Genomic DNA, 14,844 nt, shown 5'->3' with positions numbered 1-14,844 from the left:
GAAACGACAAATTTGTATTAAAATGACTATCAAATTTGTCTAGTGCCAGCTCCTTAGGTATCAATTTGATTATCATCTTGCACAGATCAAATTCGGTTATTTTGACTGTCAACAATCAATACTCACCTAAGTCGATTCCACCCCTGATTCTTAGTTGATAATTTTGTTAATTTATTGTTATTGTGTCATTGTTTTTGCAATTGACAATTTCTTTATGAATTGAATAGGTACGTGTCATAAAAGGTTATAACGTACTGAAGATTGTCAAATAATTAAAGCTACCGTCCATTTTTTAAATATCTACCGAAATGTACACACATACGTGTATTGTTCCTATCGTCAGTACAACTGGCACTTAAAATTTGTTACTGCGTTTAATTGTTTCCTCTGATATATTAACTGTCTGATATTGAACCCTTTTCGTAAAATTATAATTAACATAAACCAAAAATTTAAACACTTTACTGCCTTTCCATACAACTACTAGCTAATTGAAGCCCAATGAATAAGCTAAGCGACAAAAATGCTTAAAAAACTCTTTGGATCTTAAGTTTAAATTTTGTCTGAGTTCCATTTTGTTCTCTCCACATTATTTAAAAAATCGAACCACATTTTATCAACACTACTGTACTCACTGCAATTGCATCCCAAACCACTGATTCTCTTCCAATAAATTGACCACTCCCATTTTGGTTCCTACATCTACCAATCTCTTTTTAAAACCCTCACTCAACACACTCTGTGCTATTCCCACTTCCAATAAAGCCACCCTCTCATCTATCAAAAGCATGCGCCATCGCAGCACCCCAGGCTAAACCAACCATCTCTGTCACCCGCACCAAATACACCGTATCGCCTGGAAAACCGGTTTATCTACCCATTTCCAACCACCATCACCATCCATCCACTCAAAACAAACACAACTGCTTTCAAGTAATATAAGTCTTTCTCGTTTCCTTTTTGGATCTCCTCTCGCAACAGTAAGTGGGCTGAACTTCTTTGTGTTCATACACAATCTTACCGTGGTGTGTGTAGTTGTCTAACTGGTCTTTTGACTATAACTGTGTGCAATACACAGCTTGTTTTCCAAGCCGCCAATTTTCAAATCGGCAAACGATCCCATAATCACCTCTTACCTAGTCGTTCACGCACTTTGTTCGTGGTTGGTCGCGCAGCGTTTTCGTCGTCGCCTGTTTCGCTGTCGTCGCACGTTCGAATTGAAGGAAAACAAAAAGAAAAAAACAAAACTAATCACAATTATTATCCGTCGCCTCGACACACGTTTCGTCGTCGTTGTCGTCTTTTTGCCGCAAAAATCGAACCCCAAGAATAAATCCAAAAAGGGTCTGTAATTTAAAATAATAATTCTCGAGCCCCTCTTGGTCTTCGAAATAAACAAAACAAAAATTATAATTTGATTATCTGAATATTAATTTTAATAACAATAATTTGGAGTAGCCCGTTGTCGTCGTCGTCGTTCGCCTTCGTAATTTTTTGATCAATCAAAGCCAAACCAACAATATTGTGCAACAACATTAACTGGACTGTTGTACAGGGACACATAAACACAATCAACGAACTTGGCGATGCACACGAACACAACAGTTTAAATTTAATTAGTGCCAGATGTAACTACACCGTTAATTGAATATTACCGTCGCGCGTTAAATCGTCCGTTTTGTGGGCTTTGTGAATCCGCTATACCCTTTGCGAAAAACAAACTTGACCAAAACATCATCCAATTAGTATCCTCTCTGTTGCTCCCATTTTATTTTTGTTTATTTTGGATTGCCTTCTATCTCTGTCTATCGTTGGTCTGCCATAATTTTTAAGGATTTACAGTTGTTTTATTCTGAAATTTTAATTGGTCGCACATTTTTGTGTCTCTTTTCAAATAAAAGATAAATATATTAATTTAAAGAAAAAAAACCGTAATTAAGAAAATTGTTGACAAAGGTTAAAGTGATAAAAAATACCCTCCTTCCTTTGAACGTGTTTTATAATTTAATAAATTTTAGAAAATATTTAAAGATTTTGTGATTCAAGTGTTTTATAAAATAAAAACAAGAAAATAAGCAAATTTTTTGACCCAAAGTCAAGAGTGTTAGAAAAAAAAGGATAATTAATTTTTTTGATCCTAGTTGGATTAATAAACAGCCGTCAAAATTCTTGATAAAGTGGCCTCAATAGGCGCCAACACGCTTAATTTTACGGATTTAGGGAGCCCCTACGAGGGGCCCCCTAGTACACCGCAATCGGGTATGGATGCACCCGACGCACCACATACCCCAAAATATATGGACGGGGGTACAACAACAGCCAACATACCGGGGAAATCGGCTTTTGTTGAGCTGCAACAACATGGGTGAGTTTTGTGTAATGTTATCAAAAGTGTGTTTACAATGAACCTTTAAATCGGTTTTGTTAGTAATTTTTATTATTGTCACATTGCTTTGTTAGTCCTTGAAGTTTAATAGTTCCTTATTTAAGTTATTGTGAATTATACAAAGTTTAAAGATTCACAGTCAACAAATACGAATTGATTTGTCACGAAATCGATCAAATTAGGCTCATTTCTGTTTATGAACTTATCCTTTTGAACGAAAGGCAAGTTGTTGTCAAGTTCTGGAACTGTTGACATTTTATGAGATACGAAAAATTAGTTTTTCTATCAGGCCTATTCTGCTATTTATCGGGGGGAATTTTACCTACTTGATTTTCACTTATTATTATTCTGCTATTTATTCGAAGTGAATCTGTGTATGTCGGTAACGTCGGTAATACTGCGCGGTATTCTTCTATTCACGTGAAAGCATTCATTCTATACAATTCAGATCCGGATTTTTCATTTGATGTCTGGTTTGTTAATTTTTGTAAGCAAAATGTAAGTGAAAACTAATTCATTGCTAAATTTAGAATATTCGTTTTATAAATAAAAGAATATTAACATTTTTAGGGGAAGGAAGACACTTTAACATTTCTCCGAAGCTCTCTGTTTGAGGATTCTCTTATTTCTCTGCTTACAATTGGAATAAAAAGTCCAATACTGCCCATTTCCAAAAATTACACAAATTATTCTGTTTAGGTGGATTGATTAACCTTCCGACCACAACACATTTAAAATATACATACACCACAACAGGGGTGGCATAACACCCCAGCCAGGAATAAATTTAAAAAAAACTTTAAAGGACAACATCTAATTTTTATTCAAACACAAAAATTCATTTACTTTATTTATTTACTTTATATAAATATTTTTACAAAAAAACTGTGAAAAGGAAAATGAAGCAAAATCAAAATTACAGTTCGAACAAAAATGCCTGGGGTGTTATAGCACCCCTGATGTGGTTGGAAGGTTAAACTTAATTTTTGTGTTAATCAAAACAATTTATCCAACATTCCCAAGATTTGTATATGAAAAGCTGTTTATTTGAATGTCAAATTGGTTTGGGATAATGTAGTTCAGCCGATGGATAGCAGAATGCAAAGGCAGTGTGAAAGGGAATCGAATGGGTGAATCGAATAGACGATCCCCGTGATTAGCAGAATAAGGCTGTATTTTGGTTCATGAAATCTTAAAGTATTTACGCTTGTTTTCTAAACAAGAACGATAAGTCTTGACGTCATTTTATCACATTTTACACTCTTTACTTATATTTCAAAAGAGCTTCTACAACCATTCATCTAAAATTGATTTCCTTAAGTCCTAAAATAAAACCAAATTCCGGAAATTGTGTGTTTTAAGCCTCAGTCAAAAAATGATTATAACGTCTATTTCTACATTTCTAGCCGAAGAAGCACTTTTCATTGTGAATCCGTCGTCGCCTTTGTACCGTTTTACTAATGTTTTAAATATTGGTGCTAATGTTGTTAGAAGTGATTTGTAGAGTTATTGATAGAAAACTAATGAGCGTGTTTATAAACACTGCGTAAACTTACAGTATCTCTAAAGACAAAGAAAAACGCATTATTTATCAAGCTTAGGGCATAGTTGAATAGAGATTGTTTTGGAGCCTACATATAAAGTATTTTATCGAACACAAATGCATTGTTCCTGTAACTTATTGGATTTTTTAAAGTAAAGGTTTATACAACGTTGAAAAAGGTCTTAATTAACGTTTATTCACCAGTTGAGAGGTTTTTTTTAGTGAATTCTAATAGTAGCTGGACAGAATTTAGAACAAAAATGATTTTGTAATATTAAATTTTACCATAGCTTAAATGCAGCGGAAAACACCAATTGCTTAACCGATTTTCGAATCAGCAAAAGCTCGTGTTACCTGCCAACTGAGTTTCAAAAATATTGCTCTTTTCTGAAACAGTAATATATACTTAGGAACAGTTTTAAAAATAGGTTTTGAAAATAGTTTGAAGGTTTAAAACATTTTTGAGTTATGCAATAACACTGAGCCCTATTCTGCTATTCACGTGGATCGTATGTCCGATTCACCCATTCGATTCCCTTTCACACTGCCTTTGCATCCTGCTATCCATCGGCTGAACTACATTATCCCAAACCAATTTGACATTCAAATTTTGATTCATACAAAAATTAAGTTTAATCAATCCAACTAAACAGAATAGTTTTGTGTAATTTCTTGAAATGGGCAGTATTGGACTATGTATTCCAATTGTAAGCAGAGAGAATCCTCAAACAGAGAGCTTCGGAGAAATGTTAAAAGGAGTCTTCCTTCCCCCAAAAATGTTAATATTCTTTTATTTATAATACGAATATTCTAAATTTAGCAATGAATTAGTTTTAACTTCCATTTTGCTTACAAAAATAAACAAACCGGAAATCAAATGAAAAATCCGCTGCATTTTATATGCGGATCTGAATGCATTCACGTGAATAGAAGAATACCGCGCAGTATTACCGACGTTACCGACGGCTGTGCCTTTTTAGTAAGACACGTAAATTTATATTAGAATAATAACTTTTATTTAATTTTATCTGAGACGTTTGTCTCGCAACGTGTCACAGCCAAAAAAGAAAGAAGGACAAATTATGGCGGGCAGCGATGGGTTTTGGTACACTTCGGATCAAAGAATCTTATTTGGTTTTTGTACAGTTAAAATAAATAAATCATTTCATTAATAAGTTATTGAACCGACATTAGTGGGTTTACACTCCTCCCGAACGAAAACGAATTTGCTTGTTTTCAAATCTTTTGGTACAAAAATGTATTTTTGGTTTCGGTTTCGACTTAAACACGGTCGAGTTTGTAAAATAGCTTGAGTGATTTCTCGAGCTGCCGACGAACTAGAAATTGGATTCAAAGGTTTAGGTTCGATCAGTTCAGCAGGCAAGCGTAAGTTTTATCCGTATAACAATTAAACTGGCGTTACATTAAGCCTAGTACATACTTGTGAACCATCTCGTGAACCCATACAAATTTCAGTTTTTGGTTCACCCGTGAACTTGCTCTTGAAGTTGAGTGGAGAACAAAGTGGAGAGTTTTCGTTCACGGGCAATTCACGTGCAAAATGTACGGGAACTGTTGGTGAAGCTTTGACATTTGGTTTCCGCATTTTACAACGTGTACTCACAAGTGTGTACCAGTGAGCAATGTCAAAAGTTCACTTTCTCCACTGGCGAACGTTTACTTCACGAGGAAGTATGTACTAGGCTTTAATGTCGTCAATTATCTTTGAACGAATGGAGAGAAGGGTCCAAGCAAAATTTGAATACCATTTTTGTTTATCTTCGTGAGTGCGTAGATATTCTTTGAGTTGGCGGTAAAAACCGTTCTACTAAACCATTTGCTTGGGAATGGTAAGTCGTTGTTCGTATTCGCTTTGTACCAAGCGTTTCGGAGATTTCCTTGAAGAGGCTTGACTCAAATTGGGTTCCCTGATCAGTTGTGATTGTTTGAGGGACTCCGAATCTGGAAACCCAGTTTTGTACAAAAGCGGTTACAACGCCAACGGTGGCAGCATTCATGTTTTTAAGCGGAAGGACGAAAAGCGGTCTTTGATAGTGAGCAAGTACGTGAAACCTTAAGATGAAGGTAAAAGACCAACCAAATCCATATATGAATATGTAAAAATCGGCCTTCAGGAACTGGAAAAATTCCATGTTTAGAAATTGTACGTCCGGAAATTCTAGATTTTTGACACGAGATACAAGATTTTGTTCATCTCTTTATATCACGTTTATCTTGGGTCAGAAGTATTTTTCAGTCACTATCCTACGCATTGATTTTGTACCAGGATGTGATAACTTATGATGGTTATCGAAAATTGTGCGTCGAAAAATTTCTGGGATAAATGGACGTGTTCTTCCGGAAGAAGTTTCGTACCACATTTCAGTGTCATAAATCGGAATTATCGTTTTCTTAAGCTTGAAAGATGGTTTTTGCTCTTTTAAAAGTGACTTCAACTCATCTTCATTTTCTTGTTCTTTGATAAGACTCGGAATACTAATTTTTTACAAATCTATTAATTCAATATATGATCGAGATAACGTATCGGCGACTATATCCTGAATTCCTTTCACATAACGGATGTCAGTTGTAAATTCTGGTATAAACTCTAAATGTCGCGTTTGGCGTGGTGACTTTTCCGTTTTTGAGCAAATTGCATTTGTAAGCAGTTTGTGATCGGTAGAGACGGTAAATTCTTTACCTTCCACGTAATACAGAAAATGTTTAACGTTTTTGAAAATTGCGAGCAGATCACGATCGAACGTTGAGAACTTGAAAAGCTTTTTTGCATGTTTCTTACTACAAAAAATTTGATTTTTTATTATTTTTCTTGTTTGTTTTTTCGATTTTTAGTGGTTCATAAGCGCTTTGGCTTTGTAGGCCAAGCTTGGTATGAATCGGTTGCAGAAGTTTATCATTCCGAGAAAACTCTGGAGTTTTTTAATAGAACTGGGCCTAGGGAATTCGTTTATTGCTTTTACTCGTTCTTGCGATGGAGTGATTCCGTATGCAGTCCAAGTGCACAAATAAAAATGAAAGATCACCTAAGACTTCGTTCATAAAACGTTTTAAAGTTTGCGCACCTTTGCGTACTCCGAAAGGCATTCGTACAAATTTGAAAAGCCCGAAAGGTGTTATGACCGCCGTTTTATGAACGTCCTCTTCTGCTACCGGTATTTGGTGATAACCGCGTACCAAATCGATTTTTGAAAAAAACCGATCAACCGTCAAGGTTATACACAGATTCACTTCGAATGAATAGCAGAATAAACATAACTTAGAGGAATCTATTTTTCAAACGTTGAAATGTTTTCGTCAATATATAAAAATAGTTAAAAATGTTGACTCCAAATTTTGTATATCTGAGATTTCAGAAGATCTTGTGGTAAATTATTTGAATTGAAACTTAACACTTATTTTTTCTTGCTATAAATAAAATTTATAAAATATTTTAAACTTTCCTGTAAAGTTGATTTCTGAGTTACCAAGTGTAATTTTATTCAAATCTTAAACAAGTTCTTTGCTTGCAAGTATCATACTAATATTATAAATGCGAAAGTAACTCTGATTGTCTGTCTGTTTCTCAATCACACCCAAACTGCTGAACCGATTTGCATGAAATTTGGTATGGAGATATTTTGATACCCGATAAAGGACATACGTTACTTTTTACCTCGGGAAAATGACGCATTCCCATGGAAAAATTCAGGTGGGCCGAGCGCTTTTACGTCTAAACTACTGAACAGATTTAAATGAAATTTGGTTAAGAGATAGTTTGAGCCTTAAAAAAGGACGTGAGTTACTTTTGACCTCGGAAAAACAACGCCTTCACATGTTAAAAAGTACTATCTGGGGAATCTAATCGCTTTCACTCCTAAATTACCAAAGATTTGAATGGTATTCGGATAAAATTGTTACGAAAAAGCACGCCGTTGTCAGATGCATTTAAATTCAGAGAAATCCAAATATTTTATTTGTCGTGTAAATTTATTTGTTTCTTAAAAACTTAATGATTTAGAACGTTATGGACACGGAGCAAGTAACATCATAACCCATAGAGTTTCTTAATTCTTTGGAATTATCAGGGGTACCTTCTCATAAGTTGAGATTGAAGGTTGGTGTTTCAGTCCTGTTAATGAGGAATCTTGAAGCACCATAGTTATGTAATGGTAAACGGCTACAGATTACTCACCTAGGACGAAAAACTATAAAAGCTATAATCAAGACTTGAATAGCAAAGGATATTTAAAATATTTAAATTCCTCGCATTCCGATAATTCCAACCGATTTGCCGTTTTAGTTTAAATGAGTGCAGTTTCCTCTGAAAGCCGTATTTGCAATAACAATAAATAAAGCTCAAACTGTTTTTCCCATGAACAATTATATGTAGCGTGCTCCTGAGTCTCAAACCCACAAAATCTTTACGGTATGCCCAAGGAAGGAAAAACAAAAAAACGTCGTATATAAAAATTATTGCAGTAACGTATCTTCTTCTTAAAATGTATTAACCTAACCTAGCCTATGACAATCACACTAGTTATGGCCCCATCCCATCTCGACACAGTTAAAACATTTATACACAAAAGTACAGCTCCGGGTTTTTCGCATACTACTATAGAAAAGAAACTATCTAATGCGGATGAACTCGAGGGTAAAAGCTAGTTTTTCATAATATTAAAAGAGGTCTTATTTTCAAAAGACTGAATATTGTTTGAAATTGTTAAATAAAATTGTTAAAACAAAAATGTATCCGTTCAAAAACTTTTTGTGGTCCTAAAACTCAAATTATTTTAATTCCTAAAACTGAAATATATTTAATTGAAATAAATCGTCGGTTTTAAAGGTAAAAAATCACTAAAAGCAAACAAAATTATAATGGTTTAAATAAATTGTTAAGTTTGATCAAAGATATATCGAAAAGTCTTCAAAATTCTTAGTTTAAATCTAAATCACTCAAAAATTTATTTTATCAGTGATTTTTTTTCTAAACCGACGGTTTTGTATCTTTTACATATTTTATTCTATACAAAATCTTCAAACTAATAGCGAAACACACCCAAGTGAAACACAGTTTGGGAAAAATATTGGAAAAATACGGTTTCAAAAAGTTGATAAATTTTCGGAAATTATTTTAAATCCATGTTAAATATTCTTCAAAGTACTTTGAATTATAAATTCATAAGTTTTCATTGTTAGTATCAGATTATTGAATGAAAGTATAAAAGTGTTATTTCAAAACAGTTTTGAAAAAGTTAAATCTCATGTATAATCATTTAAAAGATGTTTTTGAGTCTTGGATAAATATTTTATCTACACTAATATTATAAAAAGAAAAGATTTGTTTTTTTGTATGGAACGAATAAACTCAAAAAGTACTGGACCAATTTTAATAATTCTTTTTTTATTAGAAAGCTACATTTTCACTGACTGAGACTATAATTAATACTAGATTTATGTAGAAATCTTTAGAAATTGCTTTCAAAACCAACCGAAGGTGTGAAAAAATTAGCCATAAAATGTCTTTCATCGCATACGCTGCGAAGGGTATTAATGAAAGGACAACAAATGTTTGACAATATTATAGAATATATCAATATCTACAAAAAACTTCGCGAGACCATATGTCTAACTATTGTAGTTATGTCACTATAACTACATTTTTACATTCAACTAATTGATAGAAATGCCGATCAAAATCAGACCGTGTTATCCATACCATTTATAAAATTTTATCCAAATAAATAATTTTATATTCAAGAGTGTCTCAATACCTGATGATTACTTTTTGAATTATTGAAATCGGATATTTCATTTAAAAGATATCATGAAAGTAAAATAAAAATACATGCCGGCGGCGGCCACAAAGAAACGACTCAGTAAATGAGATAAACAAAATTATTATTGAAAAAGTACAAATAGATTTTAAATGTCACAAATCTGTTGACACCGTGTGCAACATCGAATATACAGTGCACTATCCACAGGATTTTTAAATTCCCTCAATCCTGCTGGTTCGCCACCTCAGGAACTAAAATTAAAAATAGGTACGCCTGTTATGATTTTAATAAATTTAAGCCCTCCCTCTATGTGTAATGTTACAAGACTATTGATCATTACGGGTCCCGCTGCCGGTCAGCTCTTACATGTTCCTCGGATTCCGATGATACCAACTGATTTGTCCATATCTTTTAAAAGGTTAGAGTTCCCTTTAAAGATATCCTTTTTCCCTAACAATAAATAAATCCCAAGGCCACACTTTCTCCATAGTTGCTATTGACTTAAGGAAAGAGTTCTTTCTCCACGCGCAATTGTATGTGGCACTTTCTCGAGTATTTTCTCCTGAAAATCAATATGTTTTGCTGCCACCTACAAACACTACAGCCAACATAGTGTACAGGAAGGCTTTAAGATAGGTAAGCATACAATTTGTTTCTAATCAAGTGATTCATTTTCGTTTTAATTACCATGCTTTTAACTTAAATATCTGTACCTATTTATGTCTACCCGTGCGAAGCCGGGACGGGCCGCTAGTAACTTATAATGTTAATTGATATTATCAAACGTTTCTAGACCATTTATAATTCATTTTACTTGCAAACAATAAGCAGTCTAAAATCCAAGCTGAGGTATTTATGTTTCATCTATGATTAAGAATATTGTGATTTAAAGTTGTTTACACATCGGATAAGGGCACTAAAGACTCCAATAGTAAAAACTAGAAATGTTTAACATCTATAAAACTCATAATTGAAAGGTCCCTTAACTAAAGAAATAATTTAAACCTTTCTGAAATGATTGTTTCTTGAAAATTCTGAATGGAATCAGTGGTGTAAATTTAAAATAACAATGTTGAAATTTTAAAAACTAAAAGTTGCAAAATTGAAATAGATTTGAACTGTCTATACTTTCTACTTGAATTCTAACTTTGTCCGACAGCAAAAATTTACAGAAATCTGCTAAAAAATTAACAGATTGACAACTAAAATATTTTGAATATCTTCTATAAAAGCTTACAGTTTTAACATTTTCGAAGTACAACAAAAATTAATTAACACAGGCTAGAAAAAAGGTGATTGTACTCTCTAAGGACTTTTGTGATGTCGGGTTTTTAAAAAATATTGACAAATTTCTTTTGTTCGGAAAATTGATACAACTTTGCGTGGAATATTATTTATTTATTCAGCTTAATACAAGATATACTTAACACTTGCTTAAGATTCATGGCTCTAAGGCCCACATAATAGTTTTTTAATGTACAAGAACTATTAGACTTAAAATTAAAAGCGGCGAGGAATTCGGATTCAAAAAAGGGAAAAAGTAAAGGGTATCTTTCAGATGGGATTTGGAAATGTTTGGAAAAGTCGAAGAGTAGCATAGCTGCGATGCAGTGACGAAGAGTTCTGGACATTGGTTCAAAGTGCCCATAATTAGTTCGATGATGAGGGATATAGAAGAGGGATACAGATCGCAGATTTCGAGGCTTGGTGTTAAGATAAATATCCATCAGGAGTGCTGGGGAATCTATATTGTCCATTAACAATTGGTGAGCAAATAATATATCAGCGTTTTTGCGTCTAATATATAAGGACTGCAAACCTATCTGTTTTAGTTTATCGGCATAAGGAGGCAAGTTGGATGTATCATCCCAAGGGAGGCCACGTAAGGCAAATCGAACGAAACGTCTTTGAGTGAATGGTTTTCATAACAGGGGCACCGTACTTGGCATGTATATTCAAGATGACTATAGGGAAATGCAAAGCACTTTAGTTTCCATATGGGTTGAAAAATTCTTTTGACCATCTCTTAATAAAACCGAGATATCTTTTAGCTTTATTAATAATTTGGTCAAAATGAGAATGGAAATTCAAGTGTTTGTCACTCATAATACCAAGATCGCTAATAGAATCATTAAGGAAGTAGTAAACACTATTAGATGGGATTTGTTGGCTCGAAAAGATCATTTGTTTACATTTAACTCTAGGAAATTGTGCATGCCCCAAAGAAAAAAGATATTAAGATCATTTTGTAAAAGTAAGGAATCAGATGAAGTAAACATTACGATATCTGAGTCTTTTCATTTAAGACAGACATCGTTAACAGATAAGACGAAGAGAAGGGGGCCAAAGTGACAACCTTGTGGGACTCCAGAAGTTGCTCGTATAGGACTGGAGACTGAGTTACGGAAAAAGACTCTATAAGTTCTATTCGCAAGATAGGAGCTTATCTTTCCAGTTTATAAATATAGATGGAAAGCCTAGGGCTCTTAGTTTGAGATAAATTATCTTATGGGATATTTTATCAAAGGCTTTCTGTAATCAGTGTATACAACATCAACTTATTTGCCATTCTCGGGACAAAACTTTGGATATAAATTTAATTAAGGTAGTCGTACTGGATCTACCTTTAAGAAAGCCATGTTGAGCGGGGGAGGATAAATGCTTGCAATGGAAATAAACGGAATCATAAACTCAGCTTTCAAAAAGTTTTGGAATGCAATAAAGTTTAGCAATAGGTCTATTATTGTTAATTTTGTTGTATTGCCTTGTTTTGAAACATATTATAGTACGTTCCCAATTCACACAAGTCCTCGATTTTCGTAACAGCTTCTTCAAAAAAATTGATTCCATAAGTGCAACTTATCTATGTGTTTTCCGGCAACTTCTATTGCTATTCTTCAGCCAATGGGCCAGAACTTTATAAATTTACAAAATTGCGCTTCAAAAAAAGTCTATTGGCGTTCTAAGTTAGATGTGAGGGATTAGAACTTGAATTAAAAATCAAGGCATGAAAACTTCGAAATGCAATTTGCCTTCTATCGAACACATGGAAGGAATTGCAGATTGATTCAATAAAAAAGTATTGGATTGTGTTGATGGCCTCTCATAATGATTGGGAAGATGAGCTACCTTTGAGCACAGTTCGTGCTACGACACTCAGTCGTAGAATCCATATCAACTCTCTTCCGAAAAATTTCTGTCAACGAAATCATTTACAATGAAGAAACGTTTGATTGGGTACGCGAAATCATTTACAACTATGAGGAAATCTACGAAGACAGTGAAACAGGTGAAATATCAAATGAAAGTGGGTCCGAAGTTGAGATTCCTGCTCAAAAAATAAGGGCTGAAACTGCAATACAAGCTTTCAGTACTACAATTCAATTCTAAGTTCAATTGCAATAAACCATCGGTCGACAAAAGAACAATTAACTTGAGTTGTCTTAGAATCTATAAGTGTTGATTTTCTGAATTTCAGTTTGCATCTCAAATTGAGCCTAAGAAGAAATTTACTCGGTTATTGCAACAACCTCGGTCATTGCAACCACCCTTGTTTTAATTAGTTTCGATAATCGAGAATGCACTGTATTTTTTTTCATCAGAAGTTATTCCGTTGCAACTGTTTTTCTAATAAAACCGTCCTGAAAAATTGCACAATTTTGTGTGAAAATTTGAAACATATTTTGAAATAAGATCCTACTGCATTCCTTAAAAGAATTTCATCAAAGATATTCAATTATAGATTTGCGTCATTCATGAATATTCCAGTACTTCAACTGAAGGTTGTCAAATGTCATTTAAAAATTGAACAAAATTGTTTTATAAAAAATGGTAAATTCTTGGACAAATTTTGACATGAAAACAATAATGAAACAATTAGCGGCAATGACAATCGTTGCATATTTTCCACTATTTTACATCCCTCGCAAAACTGTCAAGTTATTTTCATGCGTTTTGAATTGTTTTTAAAAGCCGCTGTCTACTTGTTTAATCACAAATTGTCATCCGCACGCATCTTAACAGTCAATTTGATTGAAACAGTTTTTTCTAAGTAATTTACTTTATTTTTAAAATTTATTATACGCCAGACGAAGATGAAGGATGAAGCTTAGAAAGGAGCATAAAAACCAAAATCGTTTCATTAATTATTCGATTATTGTTACATTGTGTCCCTGTGATGATTATAAGGTGGAATTTTTTTAATAGATTTCTTTAAGTTTTCTTTTTTATATTATTGATTTTAATTGTCAATTTGACATTTTTATGTTAACCAAGAACTGTTGGCTTACTTGTTCGTTCATCACAATTATAAGATACAAAAAAAAAGTTATACATAAAAGGCCTCCAGCTGCAAGTGTATAAAAGTCCTTGTTTTTTTATAGAACTCTCCTTATACCTGTATGTATACACCTACAAACATATATTTAACACTTTATATGCATAAGAGCCTATAAACCACAATAAAAAAGAAGACGTTAAACCTTCCTTCAAGTTTTTTTTTTTCTAAACTGCGAACGAAGGGCACCTGATGGTGTTTCCATAGGCTCTAGGATCTATAGGAGGTATATAGCCCCCTCTGGCTGAATAGTATACATAAAGAAATAACTCCTCGTATATGTCCTGTCCTATTCGACCGTATATTGCGCTGATTTCTCTTCAATCAGCCAGCCTCTCGCACCATAAATGGAAATTTAAAAGTGAAAATAATTTATTAACCCAAGGAACGAGACAAGTGAAATAAGTTATAAGCTCGATTTATAGACCTCATACGTGCTTCTTGGTATTTTATATCAGCATTTTATGTATCTATAGATATCCTAGATGTTGAATATACATACACATATGTTTCCAGGGCATAAAACATGAATAGAAAATAGAAAAAGGGTTGTTGAAAGTTGGACATTGGACATTTACAGTGCTGGATTATAAATTAAATCAAAGCAGGTGTCGTTTTTGGAACAGAAATTCCAAAGGGCGATTTTTAATAAAATACTTAAAATTTCATTTTTAATTGAAGATGAAAATGTTTACAATTTATTGTCAAGAATTTTAATTGACAATGTATAATTTTTTTTTCAACAAAGTGGAACTTAAGTGACTAAGTGCCTTACTTACAAGATATTCTGTGTGGCTTAAAT

At 33.4% G+C, this 14,844-nt stretch overlaps 1 protein-coding gene across 4 annotated transcripts in view; it reads left to right on the top strand.

Moving 5' to 3' along the window:
- Positions 1-1,127: 1,127 nt before the first annotated feature.
- Positions 1,128-14,844, top strand: part of LOC129952911 (homeotic protein distal-less) — a 114,548-nt gene continuing 100,831 nt past the window's right edge. For all 4 annotated transcript variants that reach the window (XR_008782414.1, XM_056065881.1, XM_056065882.1 and 1 more), the window contains exon 1: positions 1,128-2,365. Coding sequence is in view for 3 of the 4 variants with exons in the window: in XM_056065881.1 (XP_055921856.1) it covers positions 2,262-2,365 (104 nt within the window). In the remaining variant the exon portion in view is untranslated. The remainder of the gene's footprint in view (positions 2,366-14,844) is intronic.

Source organism: Eupeodes corollae, chromosome 3, assembly GCF_945859685.1.
Source record: "Eupeodes corollae chromosome 3, idEupCoro1.1, whole genome shotgun sequence".
Lineage (NCBI taxonomy): Eukaryota > Metazoa > Arthropoda > Insecta > Diptera > Syrphidae > Eupeodes > Eupeodes corollae.
This window is presented reverse-complemented; position numbering and strand designations above follow the sequence as displayed.